At 40.9% G+C, this 22,362-nt stretch overlaps 1 protein-coding gene, 1 long non-coding RNA gene and 1 pseudogene across 3 annotated transcripts in view; 2 read left to right on the top strand and 1 right to left on the bottom strand.

The window, feature by feature from the left end:
* The window catches only part of PRMT8 (protein arginine methyltransferase 8), a 92,442-nt gene extending 84,344 nt beyond the window's left edge, over positions 1–8,098 (bottom strand). Inside the window, exon 1 of one of the 2 annotated variants that reach the window (XM_065648938.1) lies at positions 8,024–8,098. In XM_065648938.1, the coding sequence (XP_065505010.1) occupies positions 8,024–8,098 (75 nt within the window). The remainder of the gene's footprint in view (positions 1–8,023) is intronic. The other variant, XM_065648946.1, reaches the window with a different exon arrangement.
* LOC135996754 (uncharacterized) lies at positions 7,123–15,160 on the top strand. The gene is made up of 3 exons (XR_010607308.1): positions 7,123–7,303; positions 11,092–12,221; positions 13,446–15,160. It is a non-coding gene; the product is annotated as an uncharacterized LOC135996754 (long non-coding RNA).
* A 5,717-nt stretch (positions 15,161–20,877) lies between these two features.
* On the top strand, positions 20,878–21,435 carry LOC135989440 (3-oxo-5-alpha-steroid 4-dehydrogenase 1-like; annotated as a pseudogene).
* The last annotated feature ends 927 nt before the right edge of the window (positions 21,436–22,362 follow it).

Below are 22,362 nucleotides of genomic sequence, written 5' to 3'. Positions count from 1 at the left end.
GTCTGACTTATTTACAGCTATCATCTCTAAATCTCAAAATTGTTGGTGCAATAATATGAAGATAAAAGGATTTTCTCTTCCAGATTCCCAAACTGAGTTTCTGTTAAGCAGATTATGGAAAAGACAAAATTATGGAAATATGCAGATTATGGAAAAGACAAAATTTTACACATCTTTGAAAATTTGGATTTTTTGAGATAGCTTTTTCACAACTTTGACCTGAAAAACCTAGCTTATAAGAAATTGTTGTGGTTTAACCTGAGCTAGCAATACAACCACGATAGCTGCTCACTCACCCTCTCCTTCTTCCTCCCCAATAGGGGAGAAAATCGAAAAAGGAAGGGAGAAACTTGGATTGAGATAAACACAGTTTAATAAAATAACAAAATACTGATACACTACTAGTAAATATATATATACATAAAATAGAAATAAAAGATACTCAAGGCAATTCCTCACGAACACGCTGAGCAGCCAGTCCCAGGAAACAGCATCTGGTCCCACAGCCAACCGCAGAGAGACAAAAAAGAGGAAAAAGGCAGAAAGACTCAGAGGCCTCTGCAAATGGCAAAAAGCCAAGCTAAACATCCCAAATCAAACTCCCCCAGCTCAAGAGAAAGCACTCTAGGGCAAGCAAGAGCAGGGACGCCCGAGAGAGAGAGAAACCAGAAGGCCCCACTCTCCATAAATATGCAGCATGACACTAATGGGATGGAATACTCTTATTGATCAGTCTGGATGTCAGTCAAGCTCTGCCCCATCTCTGCCCTCCCTTCCTCAATGCCTCACACCTGTGGGCAGAGCGCTCAGAACGTCCTTGGCTCTCAGACCAGAGCCATTAAAAACATTAGCTCTGTGCTGGGGTGTTATCTCTTGTTCTCTAGCTAAGTCCAAATAATGACAGTGCTAGCTATGAAAAAGAAAGTTTTCTAACTGCATGAAGAAAATTAACTCATTTTCAGTCAAACCAGCACAGCAAATAAATAAAGCCACCATCATTCATCTTTCTACACTTCTTAAATCTCAGTTTAAAACTGAAATACTAAGAGTGGAATATTGTCCATCCTCTCACAGTCACTGTGAAGTGAGCAAGTTGTCTCAGCTCCCATGCAACAGCTTGAAAGTGATAGCATGCCAAAAGACTCCATGGAGCAGGTAACTACCCGTTCAAGAACACAAGAAAGAGCCAGGTGGGCTGTGATTAGTCAACAATTGCTCCATTCTGGCATGGTGAATACACCCTTTACAGCGATCAACTCAGCCACTTAGTAGGTGTCGTGGTTTAACCCCAGTCGGCAACTATGCACCACACAGCCTCTTGCTTACTTCTCCACTGTGAGATGGGTAAGATCAGAAGAGTAAAAGTAAGAAAACTTGTGGGTTGAAATAAAGCCAGTTTAATAAGTATAGCAAAATCCACACACAAGCAAAGCAAAACAAGTGATTCATTCACTACTTCCCATGAGCAGGCAGGTGTTCAACCATCTCCAGGACAGCAGGGCTCCATCACACATATCTGTTACTTGGGAAGACTAATACCATCAATCCAAAGGTCCCCCCCACTTCTTTCTTCTTCCCCCAGCATATATACTGAACATGACATCACATGGCATGGAATATCCCTTTGGTCAGTTTGGATCAGCTGTCCTGGCTGTGTCTCCTCCCAACTTTTTGTGCACCTGGCATGGCACGAGAAGCTGAAAAGTCCTTGACTACTGAGCAACATCTAAAACACTGATATGTTATCAACATTATTCTCATACTGAATCTGAAACACTCTACGAAGTACTAGGAAGAAAATTAACTCTATCCCAGCTGAAACCAGGACAGTGAGCAATCTCTGCTTTGCTTTCTTGAGATGAGTGCTTCTTTTTTCTGTTGTTTAGAGGTTATTCCCAAAGAAGAAAGAAAATTATGAAAAGGACAATCCCGTTTTATCCTAAACTGTAGATCAAAATAAAGCTGCCATTGAAGCTAGTGAGTAAGACAGCAGGCAGCAGGATTCTCTATGAAATCAGAAGAAGGAGCAATCAGTTTCATCATTCACCCCCTTCAGCTGTTCATCACCTCATCTGTCAATGGACTGAACTTTGTTACAAACTCAAAAAGGCTGAGGCAAAATCTTGTGAAAATATTAGGCTTAATGCTTTTTACCTTTATTTATTTCTCTGCTCTGCCTGTACTAGTAGGGGCACAAGCCTTCATCTTCCACAGCCAGGCCAAGGGTGAAGCTCTGGAAGGCACATCAGTCAGTCTTGCTAAACTTGCTTTTGGCATGTAAGGTAGAACAACGACAAAGCTAGTCATCTAAGAACTTCTTGCACTCTTCTCTGAATAATTTGGTGCTTTTCACAGACTAAGGTTAGAAAAAGAGTTATTACAGCAACTTCTGTGCAAAGTGGTCACTAGCATGGAACCTCTCTTTTAGCATTGCCACAATGGCACCATATGATCTGGCCTATGATGTCACCAAGATGAACCATACCCTTTCTAAAAAATATCAGTCTTGACACTAAAATGCTGTTCACTAGAACAACCCTATGCTGGCAAAGGATGATCCATGCAAAGACATCTTTATCTTGAAATTCTGCTCTGGGTGATTGCTGCTATTCTTTATTTAAGCATGAGCTTTTTTTGATCCTATTTATATTATTAATGCCAACCAAAAGTGATTTCTTCAATGGGGCCAAAATATTATGGTCAATGTCTTGACTTTTCAGTATTAACTTTGAGAAAGGAATGGAATGCATTTAACTACACTGAGATCTTCAGCAGAGCTAAATTAATGTTCTGCACAGCTGAAGTTGGTAGGGGAAGATGGCTCAGAGCCATATTTCTGCTCCCCCATTCCTGAATTGGCTAGAAACCAAAAAAGCCCCCATGACTATATTAGAACTGTCTTGTTACTAGCCTAAGTAGCATGGGCTACTTAGTCCTAGTAGGAGCATTGTACAGGATCAAAATGTGGTGAAGTAGAATACTCACTGCTTTAATTCAGACCTACCTGTATAGCCCTTGGGGATTTGACTACACCCACAGTGATTCTTCACTGCCATCAGCTTTCTGACTGCCTTGTCAGCAGTGTAAAACATCTAGGACATGGGCCACTGGTCTGGTCTCTATAGCTCACTGATATTACCTGCACACACCAGCTACCACAACTTTGCCTGTTCAAAGTTACGTGACACAGGCATGTGGCACAGTCAGTAAGGCTGAAAGATATGTCATAAGCTGCTTTTTCAGCTAGCTATCTGTCAGATCTGTCACGACTTCTGTTAGCCTAAGAAGTACACCGCATAGCAGTGCTATTTCTCTCTCGGGTAAACATCACCCACTCATTTATGTTCACTCATATATGGTGTTCTAAGAAATTTAATAACACCAAATAAGAATCTTATACAGCACCTTTCACCAATAAATCACAGAATTCAATAGCATGAACAGGAAAGCTCGGAGGGATTAAATTGTATCTCCAAGATCACCCAGTGTAATAGCCAGGAACAAAACTTACATTTACTGAATAAATTCAGTCTACTGTTCTCTGCTAGGCACACTCTTGCTCTGCTTCTGTTCATCTATACTTTGATAACTTAGAAAGGAGAAACTCCTCTTCCTACTCATGAAACGCAAACAGAAGCTCATTATTTTAACAGATTTTATAATTTCTTCTCCCATCAGTAGTGACATGGCTGGACTTCATGCAGATAGGACATTGTAATCTCCCCACTTCTGATATCAGAGCAGTTACTTTCAGAGACCTGGGTCTCATGATACTGTGACAGTTATAAGTCAATTATGGCTGTTGCCTCAAATCTTCAAAAGATTTTTTTTTCCAACCAAAACCCAATCTTTGTATAACAAGACATTCAGGAAGGAGTCCGTTCTGCTACCATTAATAAATTACCTAATGTCTCTATTCTTAGCAATGAAACTGGCATCTTTTCTCTCTACAGACAGTGTGAAATCTTCAGCATAAAAATTGCCTTTTATGAAGTTACTGTGCAATTGCATTGTGCAAAAGTAGCCCATTTTCAGGTTCTAGAATTGTTTCAGTCAGTGACTAACGTATTACATGTAGGTGTATGTGTCTGTTGGACATGCAGATATTGCAGCACTTTCTGCTTATTGGAGCCTTTCAGTACTTGAAGGGGGCTTATAAGAAAGATAAAGACAAACTTTTTAGCAGGGCCTGTTTCAATAGGAAAAGGGGTAATGGTTTTAAACTAAAAGAGGGTAGACTCGGACTAGATTTAAGGAAGAAATTTTATACAATGAGGGTGGTGAAACACTGGCACAGGTTGCCCAGAGATAGATGCCCCATCCTTGGAGACATCCAAGGCCAGGCTGGACGAGGCTCTGAGCAATCTGATCTAGTTGAAGATGACCCTGCTTGTTGCAAGGAGGTGGGACTAGATGACCTTTGAAGGTCCCTTCCAACCCAAAATATTCTGTGATTCTATTCCCTTCATCTGGCATAGGTTCACTAACTACATTCAGGCACACTGCTTCTGAAATCTCACTTCTTTCAGTTTGTTTCCCATCACTGATATCAGGCCTAGTATTAATATGGCTTCCATTTAATAACTTTAAAATAAAAAGACCCAGAAACCGAAATCTATAGCAGGCCAGCACCATGATTTTTGCAGAATCCTTGTGCATATGTTCTACAAAGAACAATTTCTCTTTCACTTTGTTTTCTGAGTGCCTTTAATTATTTGCAGATAACTCAATTCCGGATCTGTTTTTTACACAAACAGTCCTGTTTTGTTTAGGCAAGTCTTCTTTCATTACTAAAGAAAGAGAACTTCATTTTTTATATCTTGAGGAGAGATTATACAGCTTTTTTCCAGTGGAACTTCTCTTAGAGTTCATTGGACAGTCAAGGAGAATAAAGACTTTCTGACTTTTTTTCCCTTGTGAGCTCCAAACAGGGATCCAAAACCATTCTAGCAAGCTTTCTACTAGTGGGACCCCTGTGGGCTTCAGTGAGGCTCTAAATAGAAAAGATTTATGATTTTATTCCCCTTGACTTTTGTGTTTATACAAAAGACTGTGTACTCCCAGACTTTTACAAACACAAAAAAATGCTGATTCTGGTTAAACTCTGGCGGGCAGACTGATATCAAGCTGTTATCAATACAATAATATTACAAGACTATTCTGAGCCTGATCCAAGATCCAAGAACACTCGCAACAAAACTTCCGCTCACTTAACTATGTTTTGTATCAAGATATAAGGCTGTGCGAATAATGGCAATATAAATGCCTGCACAATCTGGTACTTGGGAGCACATTTCTGTAAGCTTCCTGGTAACACAAGGTGTCTTCCTTGACCGGAAAGTAATGCTAGTGAGCTGTTGCTTTCTGACTCTCTTATATTCTTCTTTGAGGAAACAGTGAGTATTGTCTTACTGTAGCTTTGGTTTTATCTTGTCTGTATTTGTTAGCAATTTTTTAAGCTCCTTAGGCTAATGAGCTAGCACTATGTTCATCAGAGGGTAGTTAAGAGAATAAAAAGTTGTGGTAGATTAAAAATAAACAAATAACACCTCCCCCCCCCCGCCCCGCCGAAAAAAAAGGCAAAACCAACCAAACAAAAAACCTATGAAGCTGTAACATAAGTAATAGGCTCAAATCAATCTGAGTAAGAACCAGAAGGTTTTTGGAATGATTTGGAAGTGGGGTATTTTGACCATTTGTTAAATGTTTTAACTGGTCATCTGTCATTATAGCTGGCATTTTTTACATCATGCCTGTCACCATGGCATCAAAGTACTTCAGAAATTTAGTGAGTATCCAGTCATGCATATTATTGATACCCCATTAGTTTTAAATGAAGCAAATTTATACCAATTTCTAATTTTCTCTGACACTGCTAAGTTCAAAAGTGAGATGCTTTGTCCTGTATTCCTTCTGTCACAGAACATTTGCTAACTTCAGGAGAAAATTAGAGAAATACAGGTTTGAAGGTCAAACTGGTATCATATGACTGCTAAATATAGATGCTTGACGAGTGAAAGAGCTTCAAATGTCTAGTTTATTTTGCTTGGTGCCTTTCTAAGTCTGCATGTATGCAGCCTACTTCTCTCAGTACACAACAGATATTAACATCACAAATATGAAAATTAATAAAATAGAAAATATCTTGGCAGGTGTTATGAAGGTATCCCTTCTGATTTTCTTAAGGTGGAAGTGCAGCAGGATATGCCTAATCTGCAATATTTTCACTCGTATTTCACAAATCTGTCACTGATGGATACTCTGAGGAGAGGAAGCACAGCATTTTAATATTCTCCTAACCTGTATGCAGCATTGGAATGAAACTGTCCTTGTTAAGAGAGCCTTCTCCATAAAATGACATTGTGGTGTGTGGAGCACTATACCAGCAGAAATAGAAAGGCAGTTAAATGATAAAAATGTACTAATAGTTAATCGAAATAGAAGAGGAACATATAAAGAGCTCCTCTCATCTATTTTCCCTGTCTAAAGACAATTTCCATCGAAAAATGGCTTTGAAAGGAATTGTCTGTTCTTGGACATTTCTCCTTGCAACAATGCCCAGGATCCTGGGACCTTTAATGCAATATGTGCTGTCAGTACTATGACAGTGTAGAGATGTGCAGCCAGACTTCGTACTATTTATAGATACCACTTCTGCAAACAGTACTCTATGTAATACAGTAGCAGGCATGTTCTTTGATTCAGTGCTTACATCACATTCATTTAAGAAAATACTGCTCTTCACCTGGCACAGAAAAGGAGGCATATTTATGAAGGTCAAGCAGAGAGAGCACTGTTAGGAATTCATGAGGGAGCAGGACACCTACTGGGAGGGCTATCTGAAAGGAGGAGATATTTAGCAGAGACATTGAAAGAATAGAGGGAATAATCATGTGCTCACACTGAAGCGGTGCTTTTGTTCTTTATTATCTATGCAGGGCAACTGGGGAGGAGGGTCAGTGCCACCTGCCCGTGCATGTAAGGGCATGAACCTGGCTGGGGTGCGATGTCCTTGGGGGTCTGCACATTGCTGTGCTGCATATTGCTCAACCATGTGTTAAGCGCCCAGTCAGAGCGCTAGGCACAGTCTATGAATAGAAACGGGGAGTTTGGCACACACTCGCACTTTCCCCTGTCTCCTTACATGGACCCAGAGAAGCTGGGACTGCATCCTGCATCTTTCTGTTTTTCCGGATCTGAGACTTCGCACACTGCTCTATCCCTTGAGAACTCTCAGTGTGGTCAAGACAGCCCTAGACAAGTAAAGAAGGGCTGCTCCACCCCAATGTTGAGGAAACCAAAGGTAACGGAAGGTTATAGAGGGTGGAGGGTGGGGGAGGGAGGGGGCAGCGCGGCTCTCTTGCAGAAAACCTGAGAGGTAGCAGGGTACCCTCTCGGCCCGAAGGCAATGCAAAGCTATTCGCGGCACTGCCGAGGCCAGCGGGGCGCAAGGGGGATTGCTCCTCCTGCCCTCCGCCCCCTCCCCGCGCACCTCCGCCTGGTTATATCCAGGACGCTGCAGGGACACCGGCGCTCCTGAAGTCCCCCGAACAACCGCAGCAAAGGCTCCGCGGCGTTCTGACCGGCGGGACGCACTCGGAGCTGGCCAAGGTGCTACCGCAAGAGACCTCTGTCCCGTTCCGCCTCCTCAAACACATGAATAACCGCCCCCCTTCCTTAGCGCCGCACACCCAACTCCCCTCCCCGCTCCCCGTGCCCTGCACGGCAGCCTCACCTCCTCCCAGCCCACCCAACTTCTCGGCGAAGCAGCCGTAAAGCGGCAGCTTCCGGGAAGCAAACCCGAGCGACAGGCCGGTTCCGCGGGGTGCAAAGTTCTCTGCAGAGAGCGAAGCGGGGTGGCGGGGCGGGGTGGGGGGGCATGCAGGACATCATGGCAGCAGGGGAGGCAGGAGCTAGCTGAAGGAGCCAGTAAAGCTTATCTGCACTGGCTGCTGCGCCTACTAAGGGATCTATGCTCGGGGCTGGGGGAGCTGGGGCGCCAGGCTCGGCCTCGCATCCTTACCTCGGTGCTGTCAGCAGCGTTCTCCGCCATTTTCCTCCTCAGGAGCAGGCAGCGGGAGGAGTGTTTCATTCCCATAAGAGCTAGCCAAGGGGTTGGGGCTTCGGAGTTGGTGTTTTATTTTGTGTTTTCAAAGATCTCCAAACACTGGTGTGCGCCAATGGATAGGGAGAGAAAAAAAATTATGGAAAACAGCAGTAAATCAGTCAGATTTGTCCTTCCTGTGTTGTCCACAGGAATGTTTGGCTCCTCTTAGCATCAATAGCTCGGGCACTTTCAAGTCCTCCTCTTTCTCCCCTCTCCTCCACCTCCAGCGAGCTCTTGGGATGGGCAAAGAGAGGCGGCACACACTCTTCAGGATAAACTACAAGGCTGTCGGGCTGTGAGTCCTCCCCTTCACAGTAAGCAGTCGGGCTAAACAGGAGAGAAGCACCAGCTAAACTGAACTTGGGCATGCAGTGACCAGCCGGGCATCTTTTTGTCCTCTGGCTACTCTTCCAGAGGCAGAGGGAGCCAGAGATAAAGCAACAGGACAAGGAAATCATAGCCTTTTTTTTTCTTTCTTTGGGGTTCTTTCTTGCTCCCTAGGTCCCAGGAAACTGCCTTTAAAGATGGTCAGAGAATTTGCCACCCTCTTTCTACGAATGTCTTTTGTAATAGTAATCCCTCCTCCCCCCCCCCCCCCTTTCCTCCCTCTCTCTACCCTTTTTGCTCTTGGGCAGAGCTTGGTCCCCTTCTGTGGGAACTGCATTCACATGTCTTCCATAGGAAAAAAAAAAAAAAAAAAGGACAAAAACCCCACCACATTCTTTCAAGCTCCCCCAGCCGTCGCCTACACCCTCTCACACACAAGCACGCATTCACACGAACACATGCACACATCTCTCACAGAGACATGGACAATTTTTTTTCTTCCCCATCCCTCCTCTTCTGTTTGAATCAGCAACATTTTTCTTAGCAAGGATGCTCAGCAAGGCTCTTAGAGGGCAACTGAAGAAGTCTGCTCCAGCTTCTTTCCTCCGAGTTAAGTAGCAAACCTGCTTTCTTAATATATCTTCTGGTGTTTGTGCTCCCAGCTTCTGTTTTACTTGAAGTTTTTCAGCAGAATCCACACTCCGTCAGACAGCCATGAACTGTAGAACTATAGTCCCGATCCAGATGCAGCTCCCGCTGAAAAGGGAGAGGGGGCGAGGGGAAGGGGTGGAGGGAGAGGTCTTGTTGGGGAGGGGCTAAAGGTGTTTTGAACTTCTTTTTAGCCTTTTCCTAATGACATCTTCCTCTGTGGGAGTGCATTGCCACTTTCCCCACATGTTTATCTTGCTTTCACTCCTCCGGGCACTTTCTAGTTCTGAGTTGTCAGATGGGAGGATCAGGCTTACCTCACTCCGGTTGCTGTGGGAAAGGGCGGGAGAGGGGGGCGTATTACATAATTAATCCTTCCAACTTCACTTTCTACAGCTCCATCTCTCCAGCCCACTGTTCTCACGTTTCTGTTTTGTTTTTATATGGAGGAGGTGAGAAAATAATGCTGGTGTGTGGGGGTGTGTTGCTCGAAAGATTCCAGGGACCAGAACAGGATTGCTGCTCTCTAAACAGTTTGAAATAATTTCCTCTGGGGGTGCCAATGGAGACCTGAAGAAGAGGTTTGAAAGATTAGTTTTGATGCATATTTTAAGCATGTAGCCAGCTCAGATGCTACATCAGTAACAGATTATGATAGAGCTAGGGTTTTGAATAGTTGTCTCCTGCAGCCTATTTTAATGTCACTTAATTAGAGTTTATCCTCAGCTGACCTCTGGAATACTGGCATGCCATGAAGTATTGCCAAAACAAAAGGAGGTCCCTGGCCACACAGGAGGCTGAAATTTTCCTGGTGGTGAAAAAATGGAGGTAGAGAATGTGAATTGAAAAGCAGAAAGCAAAATTATTCTCCTGCCCCACAGGGATGAGGCAGTGGCGCCAAGAAAATTAAATAAGCAAATTTTTCCCTTTGACTTGAATGACCCTCACAAATTCTTGTTCAGATACAGATCTGTAGGTACGCAATAGATTTCAGGGATTTGTTATAAATCGCATAAAAGTAAGGAACCTAGGGAAGCAGAAGGTATATGGTATGCTGAAATGTCAAGTGACAACGAGTATGCCTTACAGGACACAATGGTACCATATGAAAAGGTTTCAGAGTTGTAGAGTATGTTATAGACACACGTGCCATACAGCTTGAGACTGGGACCTCTGTGAGAGACTTTGCAGAGACATTTGATCATTCAGGTTTTTACAACCCTCTGATTTCCTGCTACTCCTTTCAGCTCACATTTATTCTAACATCTCAAGTTCTCTCATTAGCTCCATACCACTATTTTTTTCAATAATCATCCACACCTCCTTTCTTTATAAAGTAGAATTTTATTTCACACCATGGCATGGTGTAGGCATGGGGCTCTAATGATGACAGAAGTGGAAGCAAGCCATTCCCTCTTCGGGACATTCATAGAGCTCTTGAAGGTCTTAAAACCCTTCAAACATGAAAACCCTTATAGCCATTGCTGATAGAAGCTATTTTAGAGTATTCCAAAGCTACCTTCACAGTCTTGGACAATGAAACTATTTCTTATTAAGTACTTCAATTTCTAGGTGGAGGGATAAGGAAAAAATAATCTGCAAATAAAAATTTAATGTCTATGCAACCTTTGTCACAATGTTTTTCACTGGTATGTCATGAATGTCTGGTGGTTGGTGAATGCATGAAGTTTTAGTCAGCATGCATTTGAGCTAACCTACATAGTTTTAGTGTGTCTTCTCTGTTTTCAGGTGATACACATAGCTAAAATTAGCATAATTAAATCTTTTAATAAACAGTGTTCTATATAGACATACAGAAAAAAAATACTTAGATTTTTCAGAACTATTCCAGGACATATTTTACTGTTTTCTCTGACAGCTGGGTCTGTATTTCTGGTACAGCTCAATCACTCTTTAGTCAGATAAATGAAGCATCATATTTTCAAAAGCACTCAGCAAATGGCAAAACTGGCAGGCAGAGGTTTAATATATCCTTTCTTCTCCTTCAGATACTGCAGGACGTGCCCTGGCACCTATTCTTGTCCTTCCCCACCTCTTTGTCAACACGGATGATAGCTGACTGCTAATCCTTGAACGTGGTGCTGATACTTTACAGATACCAGGAAAACCTTCCAGTCTGATGGTTCCAGCATAAGGATGAAAGTTTTGGTCCTGAACTCCTTTGGAAATCTACCAGATGGTTGATGTTCTTACTCCTCCTTTTATGTTCTATATGTGATTGAGGAAACTGTTTTGAAAACATACACCATTTGCTCTAATCTGTTTTCTTCCAAAGAGAAAACTATTTGTCCTTCAGGACTTTTTTTACCAGTCAGGGGTAGAAGCTGTTCCTTGCAAGAATCATTTAGCAATATCAGTTAAGAGGCTGAAAGCAGCTATTACACATACAGATATCTGTGTGCACACGGATACTTGGCCAGTCCAGTTTGAATAGGGGCCTCAGTGCAAGTTCCTCTTGATACTGAAATTCACAGGAACACTAAATTTGAGGAATATGAGTTTTCATACTGTTTATGGGACAAATTTTGCCCTCAGACATGTGAATAAAAATCCTGATGACATCTGTTGTTACCTAAGGTAACTAGCCATTGGAAGTGAGCTTGGGAACATATTTCTGCTCCTGTTTTGTTAGATCTCAAGTAAAAGAGTACTGTCATGAAGAAAATTTTATGGTAGTAAAAGTGTACTTGTAACAAAGCCAGGAGATGTCAAAAGTGTCTTCTGAATGTAAACATATCATGTATAAGTACATGTGAAGGTCACAAAGTATTACAAATGGAGTGGGGTGGTGCTGAAGAGAAAATGGAAAGGGAAGCATTTATTACTTCAGATTTCCAATAACAGCAGCCTCAGGCTGAAGTAGGTAAGAATTACTTCAAACATTGACAATTTGGTGTAATTTCAAGTAGGAGGCAATAGTAGTGCTCCAGTTGAAAAATAGACTGGAAGTATAAGGATGAATAAGGAGAAGAAGATAAAATATTAAAAAGGAAGGAGGGCAGGTAGAGGACTGGCAGAGAAGGTGAAAAAATGTGTAGCAAAGTTCTGCACAGGGAAGCATAGGGTAGCCATGGAAGGCAAAGAAAAGCAGCAATGAGAAGGCTGAAGACAGAAGAAGGTAAAATAGAATAGCACTTTGTGTCACAGATAAAATTCATACAGCCTGAATCATTGTTAAACTGTGATATTTATTACACTGGAATGCTCTCTCATATAAAACAGCATCTTTCCATTGGGTAGCTTTGGCCATCTCTTCCCCAGTCACTTATTCACAGGTCATAAGGAAGATTAAACTAGAAAATTTCACCATTCTTAATACCTTGCATCTTGATGAAAGGAAGAAGGCAGGGCATAATCAGCCTGGAAAAGACTTCTCCCAGTCTGTTTGACCTCAGACTTCAGTAGAAAGACTGGGCATCAGGTGCCTTTCTTCTTGTTTAGAAAAGTGGGTAAGGGCTTTACCCAAAGACTTGGAGCAATCATTGGGCTGTAAATCCACTTCCTAGTTGGGTGAGAACATACTGTGGCAAAAAACTATTCCTGCTCCAAAACCCCCACTGAATTTTGTTTGTTATCTGATCAAAGGAAGATATGGGGCAGGATCCTTTAGTAGAATCACTTGGCATTGTTCTTTCAAGTTAATAGCATGATACAAACTGATAAATCTGTGATTTTTGCCCTTTTTGTGAAAAACTGCCACATCTGATGACCCAAGGCTAACTCGTTCTCATAGTTTTTTCTTTTTCCTTTCCTCTTTTCTTTTCTTTTTCTTTTCTTTTCTTTTCTTTTCTTTTCTTTTCTTTTCTTTTCTTTTCTTTTCTTTTCTTTTCTCTTCTTTTGTTTTCTTTTCTCTTCTTTTCTTTTCTTTTCTTTTCTTTTCTCTTCTTTTGTTTTCTTTCCTTTCCTTTTCTTTTCCTTTTCTTTCCTTTTCTTTTCTTTTCTTTCCTTTTCTTTTCTTTCCTTTTCCTTTTCCTTTCCTTTTCCTTTCCTTTCCTTTTCCTTTCCTTTTCTCTTCCTTTCCTCTTCCTTTTCTCTTCCTTTTCTCTTCCTTTTCTTTTCCTTTTCTTTCTCTCTTCTCTTCTCTTTTTCTTTTCTTTGCCTCAAAATATGCATTATGTTTGGCAATCTCTCTAATATCTTAATATATCTTCTATCCTGACTATTTCTCACAAAACTGCTAGTAGTTCAAATATTTCTCTTATTTCCTGTAATTTGCCCGTGTTCATTCAGAAGATTTTGAACTTAATTCTTAAAATATTTTATTTATACTTTTCCTTCCTGGTCCTTTAGCTTTCCTCATTAACTTTTTTTCCACATGTATCATCTTCTTAACCTTCTTCAGGAACACTAAAGCTTTCCAGCCTGCTCCTGGGAATCACTGCAGTTTTCAACCATTGATGCTAGGTTTGAGTGAGGAAGGGTCTATCAGAAGCTGAACTGATCCAAGATACCCACTGCCACAAGCCAAGAATATACATCCAGGGCTCAGATAATTCAGTGCTAAATTACAGAATTCTTGTCATGATCTGAATCCTTAGCTATGCTTACAGATAATGAAACACCAGAGAACCTTGTCTCTTGCAGATTATCATGAGAATGTTTGTATTTTTCTAAAGTTGTAGACTTAATTTTATTTAGCAACATAAACTCTTATTTTGCAGTCAAAAAACAGAAAACCTAATCTCATTTTAACCAAAATGCTCCTGCCTTCTTTTTTCTTTTTCTTTTTTTTTTCCTTCATTTTCATTGTGAGTGCTAAACTCTTAAAAAAAGTTTTAACTGGGTCAGCTGGAAGAAAGTCCTATTCTGACAACTTCTATAGAGGACAACAAAGTGGGTCTCCAATCCTCTATGGATTAGAAGAGCTAAACAGGCTATTGAGAATTGAGATTACTCCAGTGGCAGAGATAAGACGGCATAATATCATGGTATGTCAGACACTGACCTGCATAAGTGATAGTACAACCTTGTTCGATTCCCACCTAACTTTCTGAACCATTACAAACCACATGTACTCAGAACGGACAACAAAATACCTCTGAAGTTTGACAGCAAAGTCATCTTCAAGTTATGAGGAGCCTAAGAAATATTATACAAAATATTTTCCCATATAACATAAGAAAAACATGGATATGCTGTAGTGAGTCCACTGAAGGGCCACAAAAATTAATAAGTAACTGGAGAGCTCTCTCGTATGAAGATAGGTTGAGAGGGTTTGATGGGGGAGGGAGCAAAGAAGATAGAGCCAGGCTCTTCTCAGTGGTATCCAACAAAAGGGCAAGAGGAAGTGGGCCTGATTTGAAATACACAACTTAGAAACATAAGAAAAACTGATTTTTAATGTTAGGATGCCCAAAGACATTTTGGAGTCTTCTTCCTTAGACATATTCTAAAGTGACAATAAATGGCCCCAAGTAACTTGCTCTAGTTGACAGTCCTTTGAGTGGGGGGTTGTACTAGATGATTTCCAGAGGTCTATTACAAGGTCAATGATTCTGTGATTCTGTGTGATTCTGGAAGAACTATGAAAATCACTTAGGTAGCTCCATCAGGTCCAGCAAATAGCTGTCTGACTTCTTGTTTTCTCTTTCATATTTCTCCTGAAGCCTTGAAAAGATGTATATGTACACCCTCATACCAAAGTGATTTGATAAGTGCAGCCAATGCTGTCACAGAAAAAAATATGCTGAGAGAAGTGAAAGACTGTTCCTTGATTCTATTCTTGAGTGCTCAGAGGAGAGAAGGTGTATAATTTTGTTTGAAGAGCTAAACTTCACTATAATGCCATCCCCCATAAGCTGTCAATGGGTAGAAAATATTGCATCTGGGCACACAGCTTATCAGAAAGAAAATGAAGTAATACTCTTAGAATCGTGAACCCATCTTTACTGAAATGCAAATCGCCAGCTTCAAGCTATCTTGTAACTTTCTGCTCTTGTGTGATAGCTTTTAGGAAACTTTCCTTTCTGAAAAAAACCCTCTGCCTTCTGCCTTATATTGTTTGCTGGAATCTGAGGTGGAATTTCTGTATTTAAATAAAAAAACATTTCTGTTTCATCTGTCCTGATTTTCATGCCTGCTGGATTATGTAATATAATAGCATGCTTAGCAAGTCTGAGGTGAAGACCAGATAAGTAAAAATGTCCCTATTCATTCAAACAAGATGTTTTATTGCTTTGTAATTATAAAATCTTAGTTGTTTCTTTTCTTCTTAAGCTACAGTCTGTGCTTACACTTTTAAATTGCTGTGTCACATAGAGTTAAAGGAATTTTTGAGATTACTCCTCTCATTTCTTCGCCAGGTGGCAGGCACTCTGTTGTCTTGGTTTCTGTCACTTTCTGGTTTTTCACCCATTCTCAAACTTTCTTTTTTTTTCTTTCCTCCTACCTTTTTTGAGGGATAGACTTCTTGATTTCTTGCTAGATTGGAAAAGGTATTTATTTACCTTCTCCAGTGATATGCATAAGGCTTTGGGAGCATTCTTCTAAAGCATTTTAACTGGAAGATCTATGAAAATCACTTAGATGGCTCTGTCAGGTCTAGCAAATAGCCATCTGTCTTCTTGCTTTCTTTTCCATAACTGTCTTATACAGTGTCGTGCTGCTATGTGTCTCACTTTTTCCTGTTCTGAACAATTTTGTCAAATACATGCACATGTGTTCAGCCATCACTGTCCACAAACAACCAACTGTAACTATGATAGTGTGTTGGCAATTTTTTCCTCCAAGTTTGGTATTTTCCTTCCTTTTTTATTAAAGAAAACTGCCAAAATGCTTCTGCCTCCCACTAAAACATGAAAAACAACTAAGTCTGATCAGTACTCGTGTATATCATGAGCTGAGAGCAACATAGTCTATTTTCCAGAACCAGTCTAGAACTTATCAAAAGTGAGGTCGTACTCCTTTACAATGTTGCCTGATAATGGTCCCAAATAAATTAAATACAGTCAGGCTTTGGCCAGGTTGTAGTATAGAGTCAGCACTCTGAGGTGCCTAAGATGGTGATCTGGAGATTCTGCTAGTTTGTCTGTGGTCCCTGCCAGAGAGAAGATCAACTCATTTATACTAAACTCTGCATAATACAGATATGATTGTGTGACCTGGGTGTTAATGGTGCCCATCTTCTCTCTTCAAACTAAATAAAACAGAAGATGGTAGAAGCAAAAGATCCAAAATTCAGAAGTACATTAACTGTATATGTGTTATATTTGTATTTTCTTTCAGGGAAAACACATTTCATGAGCATTTCATGCATAATGGTTTTGCTCCTAGGATTCAGAAACCTGCTTGATATAATAAAAACCCTCTAGAAATACAGACATATTGGGTATCATTTGTCGAAGTTAAGAGAAGTCAGTATAGCAGAGGTATTCACAGTTTGGATGACAGTGACAGCTTCTTCTGAGAAGGGAGAGGAAAGGAAGAATATGGCTAGTACCACTAAAGGCAAGGCAAAGTTTCCTTAAGGAAAGAGCTTTTGATACTAGCTATTTTTGTTACAGAAGTGGCCTAGAGGAGCCCATCAAGCTCGGAACCCCATTGTTCTAGGCATTGCCCTTCAGTTCCTGCTTTGGTAGTTTGCTGCTACATAGATGAGAGCAAAGCATTATTTCCCTGATTTTTGCTTTTATATTTGTGCCACAGAGCTCAACTGAATTACACGCAACATATAACAAATTCCAGGAGGGCTGGGCCAGAGCCAGTTTTCAGGTCTATTTCAGTAGCTGACAGGATCTTGCTGTCCATAAACCTAAGAACTGGCATGCTGGAAAAAACCTGAAACAAAATTCAAGCTGCTAGATCAAAACAGTACATAATTAAAAATGGAGGATTTGGAAAAAAAGTGATGCAGAATTAGAACTTGGTGCAACTAAGCTCATTTATGTCATCCATTCCTCTTCATTAGGAACAATACATACTACAGTATGGAGAAGGAGGAATAGAATATGTGGGTTTAACAAGAACAGTAAACCGCTGCAACTCCAAATGAAAATGTTATTATCTTTACTGCAGTCTTGGGACCTACAAGAGGTTTGACAAAATATTTAACTTGCAATGACAGAAAAACATAGGAAAGTGTCACATTTTCTCCCTTGTACCTGGTATATTCTGGAAATATATAAACCTGATGATTTCTAAGTAGTAAATCCATGTGTGTACCAGATTCCAAAGAGCTACCAGCTTGGTGAGGAGGAGAAAGGAAACCTACAGCAATCTGAACACCGAGGATTCGTGTTAGAAGTCAATTTAAAGCATATTTTTTAAATGGCATATGAAAGGTCATGTTCATCTGTAAGAGTATGAGCTCAGGAGGAATTTGAGACATACTGGTCTCAAAAAATAATATGCTGTTGTGTGTCTTTTGCTGTCTGGATAAATTAAAAACCAAACAAACAAACAAAAAAACCCAACAACAACAAAAACAGCCTGAAGTCACAATGAATCTTATAATGGTCCCTGAAAATTATGATCAAACAGAAGTATAAACCTTGAAGAACAATTTTAATGGGAAAGCTTATTGAAGCTTCTAACACCTATGGGTGAAAAACACATGGTTAGAAGTGCTAGATTTTCAACTTGTCTCTGCCCCGATTTACTAGATGATTTTACCTATCTTTCAGTTTTGCAATCTATAATATTAATATTGAAGTTAATATTAATCTATAATATTAGCCTGCATTTTGGGTTGTGGAGACTTAGTTGATGGCTGTACATGCTTTGTGTTGTACATGTTTAGAGACAATACAAAAGTCTCCCTAAGTGCAAAGTATTATGTAAAGCACTTCTTATACGTGACACAAGGATGGGAGAGACCACTTGGATTATAATTTCAGGTACTGTAATGGGACATCATCAGGTGTCACAATTCTATTTATAATATCATTGTAAACACCCATACACTGCAAACCTGTATTATGCTAATCATCCCATACACTGCAAACCAAACATGCTTCGTTGCCCCGTACAATCTTAAAATTTGCAGTACCAAAGAGCGAAAAGTCCTCAAACTGTGGTTTGCAAAAGGAAGAGAGCAGAAGAGATTGAGGGCATGGTCAAGCAGAGAGTATTGTCAAATAGAATAGCCTAATCTTGGTTACTCTCTAGGGCCGAACGTATTTTGTATGGTTTTAGATTAGACTTTTTAAATTATTTTGCTTCTTTGAGGGATACTCTGCCATATCTAAAGGCTATTTTATCTTCAGCACAATTATAGTTGTGAATGAAAGACACACAAATTCTTATATCTGAAAACACTCTAAAAGGAAAGCAATCATGAATGGCCCTTGTAACAAGATTCCATGAATTTTAAGTTTAAATTGTGATATAAGACTGAACTTCAAGGTTGTCCTATAGTTTGTGACCACGCAGAAGTTTGTGAAAACTTTAAAATATGAATGTACTAATCCAGATATTCCAACATGGCTTGTTCCTGTGCTCTCAAGCCTGGTCATCTTGTTCTCTGTGCCATTAGTTCCATATATACTCACAGCTAATTTAAAATATGCTTGTTAGAGACTAACAGTTCTATATATGTAGTGATGATGATTAGTATAGTATAAGCACGGTTACTAAGAAGTCTGTTGGTGGTGAATGAATTTAGAAAAAAAAATACTTTACAACTGACCTGATTTCTCAGGGTTTTTTTGGTGGTTTGTTTTTGGTTTTGTTTTGGTTGGTTGGTTGTTGTTTTGTGGGAGTTTTTTTAATAATAGATGTGGCAGTATTCTGACACCGGGCCTGTGAGAAACCGCAAGAGTCAACAGTGTGAGAACAAGCGTTGGTGGAAAAACAAGAAGCAAGGACTGTATACTATTTGATACATCAAGGACAGAGGGATTGATATGGCATTGATACAGGATTGATACATTAAGGACAGGGGGGTAACTTGTGATAGACCAAAAAATGCTTTTATGGCAGTAACTTCAGTGGGAACACAAAATATATCGCTTATGTAATGACTAACCTAGCAAATCAGCAAACGCTGCAGCAGGCATCATAGTAAGTATAAATGCAAGTCTGAATTTGTAATAAATGTCTCTCTTCACACCTTAAAGAGAGTCTGTGCCTCATTTGCTACAAATGATGCCCTGAACAGGGACTTTCAATGTGGCTGTAAAGGCAGCAGTCATTCCGGTATCGAAGCCCAATTGAACCGGGACTGGGAAACAGCACCAGGAAACAGAACTGGGAACCAGAAATCGCAGCACACACACCCGTCACCAAGAAAAGGTGAGTGATTTGGAACCATGGGAGGGACCTTATCCCTTGAACAAAGAAAAGTCTGGATGTCCTTCAACGTTTATTAAGAAAGCAAAATCAGGGTGTACCAGTAGTCCGATTAGTGACTTTATTAGAATGGATTGCTAATCATGTGCAGGACTTTCCTATATCTGGTACATTTCAGTTGGAGGCATGGCACAAAGTTGGATGAGAACTATTTGAACAGGCAGCAACCAGAGATAATGCTGCTTGTGAACATTTTTCTACTTGGGGGAAAATTATTACTTTAAAAGCGTCTCAGAAGTAAGTATTTGCACAGGCAGCAACTAACTGTGAATCTTCTGCTCCTCCTTTGCCAGGGAAGGAGTGGGATCCTGTAACTGTATCGGGCAAAAATGCACTAACCACAGATGCAGTAGCAGAGAAAGGGCTGGCTGATAACAAAGCCCCTGCATGTACACTACAGCGAACCCTTTTGACAAAAGATGGTTTATGGGAGTCGCCTGACAACCCCCTTGATCCTGGCCCAATGGACCTGGAGCGAGAGCCTGCTGTATTCCCCCGGGATGTTATTTTGCAACCGAAAGTGCACACTAATTTAACCATGTGGGATAAATGCAGAGAAGAGGCTTTGAAAGCAGGAGACTGGAAAGTGATTACGGCATCCGTGATCTATCGTGAACAGCAAACTCCAGGCTTTCAACAGCTACCATATGATGTTATAAAGGAATTACGGACATTAGCTAAAGAAAATGGAGTTACTTTGCCATTTGTTATAAATTTTTTGGAAGCATTAAGCTCCTCCTATGTACTTAGTCTGCATGACTGGTGTTCCTTGTTGAAAATTATCTTAACCACTACTCAATATACTGTATGGCTATCTGATTTTGGGGAGAACTATACTATAAAGGCTATTGATAACGCATATCAGCAAAGAGGGATTGATTGCAGTCATTTAGCTGGGGAAGGTGCCCATGCTTTGCCAGAGAATCGAGTTGCATATCCCAGAGATATATATGGTGTAATAGCAAAACTAGCAATGAAAGCGTTTCGGAAGTTACCAGAGGTTGCAAGAGATGCCAATATGTCCTTTTCAAAAATCTTGCAAGGATAACAGGAACCTTATGTGCCATTTTTAGACCACTTGCAAACTGCTTTGGAGCCACAAATTGAAAATGACGCAGCTCATGAGTTGTTACTAAAACAATTGGCTTTTGAAAATGCTAATGCTGATTGTCAGTGTGTGTTACAGGGTATTAGGAATAGGGAAAGGTGTACTATAGCAGACATGGTGACAGTGTGTCAAAACATAGGGTCAACTGAGCATTGTACTAGCTCTCTAGCTACCACCTTAGGGGCACAGTCACAAGTATTGGGAACAAAACTGAGATCGAGATGTTTTCGTTGTGGGGCACTGGGTCATGTAAACAAAGATTGCACAAAGTATGCACGCCAGACTTCAAAGGCTGTACCCTTGTACAGGGTTGTCCAAAGGTTGTCCAAAATGTGGAAAAGGCAGGCACTGGGAGAGTGAATGTTGCTCAAGGTTTAATATGAAAGGGCAGCCAATTAACCCTTCCCACGGAAACGGGAGCAGGGGCGTGGGGGGGGAATCGGAGGAGTGTCGGCTGCTGGAGCGCCTCTCCTACGGGCCGGTGACACTGAGCGCCGCCTCCGCTCCATCCCCTCCCTACGGCCGGTGCTCCTGGCGGCGCTTCGGCTGCTGCGCCCCCTCCTCGTCCCGGTCGGGCTCGCCGCCTGCGGGGGGGGCGGTCGCCACCTGGCTCGACCGTCCCCTGCTGGGCTGCTTCGTCGTGCACTACGCGAACAGAGCACTCAGATTTCCACTTCTGATCCGGCGAGGAAAGCCAACGCCATTTTTCACTTTTGTGCTAGCACTTCTGTTCTGTGTTTACGATAGATAACTTACAAGGCCAAAGCTTAAGCAGCTATGCAAAGCACCCTCAGGCTGGTTAAAAGATCTACGTTTCATTACAGGTTTAATAGGGTGGTTGGTCAGTATGGCAATCAATATTCATTCTGATCATATTCTCAGAAATCTGAGAAAACCTGGAGAAACCAGTTACAAGATACCAAGAGCGTGTATCTGAGTGCAGCCATACAGAGAGTATCTGATGCTATGGAACCAAAACAGGAACGGTGATGCAATTTGCAACTGCCTACTTGGCTGGCACTCATAGCCAGTAAATTCCAACCATTTGCAGTACTATTTCAATAGAACAAATCATTAAGTGATTCTGTAAGAGTGTTGGAATGGGTTTTTCTAGCTCACACACCAAGAAAAGCAGTTTGGACAATTAATGAAATATATGCAAAACTAATAATCAAAGGCAGAGAACATTTATATGCTGTGGATGGGACAGACCCTGAACGTATATTTATTCCTACAACAAAAGAGAATTTGCAATGGTTATTAACTGAAGATGTGAATTTCCAGACTGCATTAGCTACATACACAGGGAACACATCAGTTCATTACCCTCAACATAGACTGTGGGCTGAAATTGGTAATTTACTGTTATACAGCAAATGCCACTGTCAGCAATGACCAGTGAGCAGCAAGATTGTTTTCACTGGTGCCTCTGGTCGCTCGCGTAAAGTTGTAATTACGTGGCTAAACTCACATACGCAGTGTTGGGAACAGAAGGTTTAAAAAAGAGATCAAGGGTCAATATAAGTTCTTGAGCTAACAGCTGTTAGGATTGCTTTTGAAGTATTTTGTAATGAACCTTTGAAAGTTATAACTGATCCATATCATGCAGCTGGCATACTTAACTGTCTAGAAGCTTCTTTTCTTAAGGAAGTGGATAATCCTCTTTTGATGGCTGAATTAAGAATGTTATGGTTTCTAATAAATCATAGATATCATGATTTTGATGCAATGCACATCCACTCTCACACTGCCCTTTCAGGACCTCTTATGGAAGGCAATAGGAGAGCTATGCCACTTATTGTGCCTAAAGCCTTTGAGCAAGCTAAATTATCACATAAATTCTTTCACCAGAATGCAAGGTTGT

The sequence above is a fragment of the Caloenas nicobarica genome, chromosome 1 (assembly GCF_036013445.1).
Source record: "Caloenas nicobarica isolate bCalNic1 chromosome 1, bCalNic1.hap1, whole genome shotgun sequence".
Lineage (NCBI taxonomy): Eukaryota > Metazoa > Chordata > Aves > Columbiformes > Columbidae > Caloenas > Caloenas nicobarica.
The sequence above is the reverse complement of the archived record's forward strand: the minus strand, read 5'-3'. Positions and strand labels throughout refer to the sequence as shown.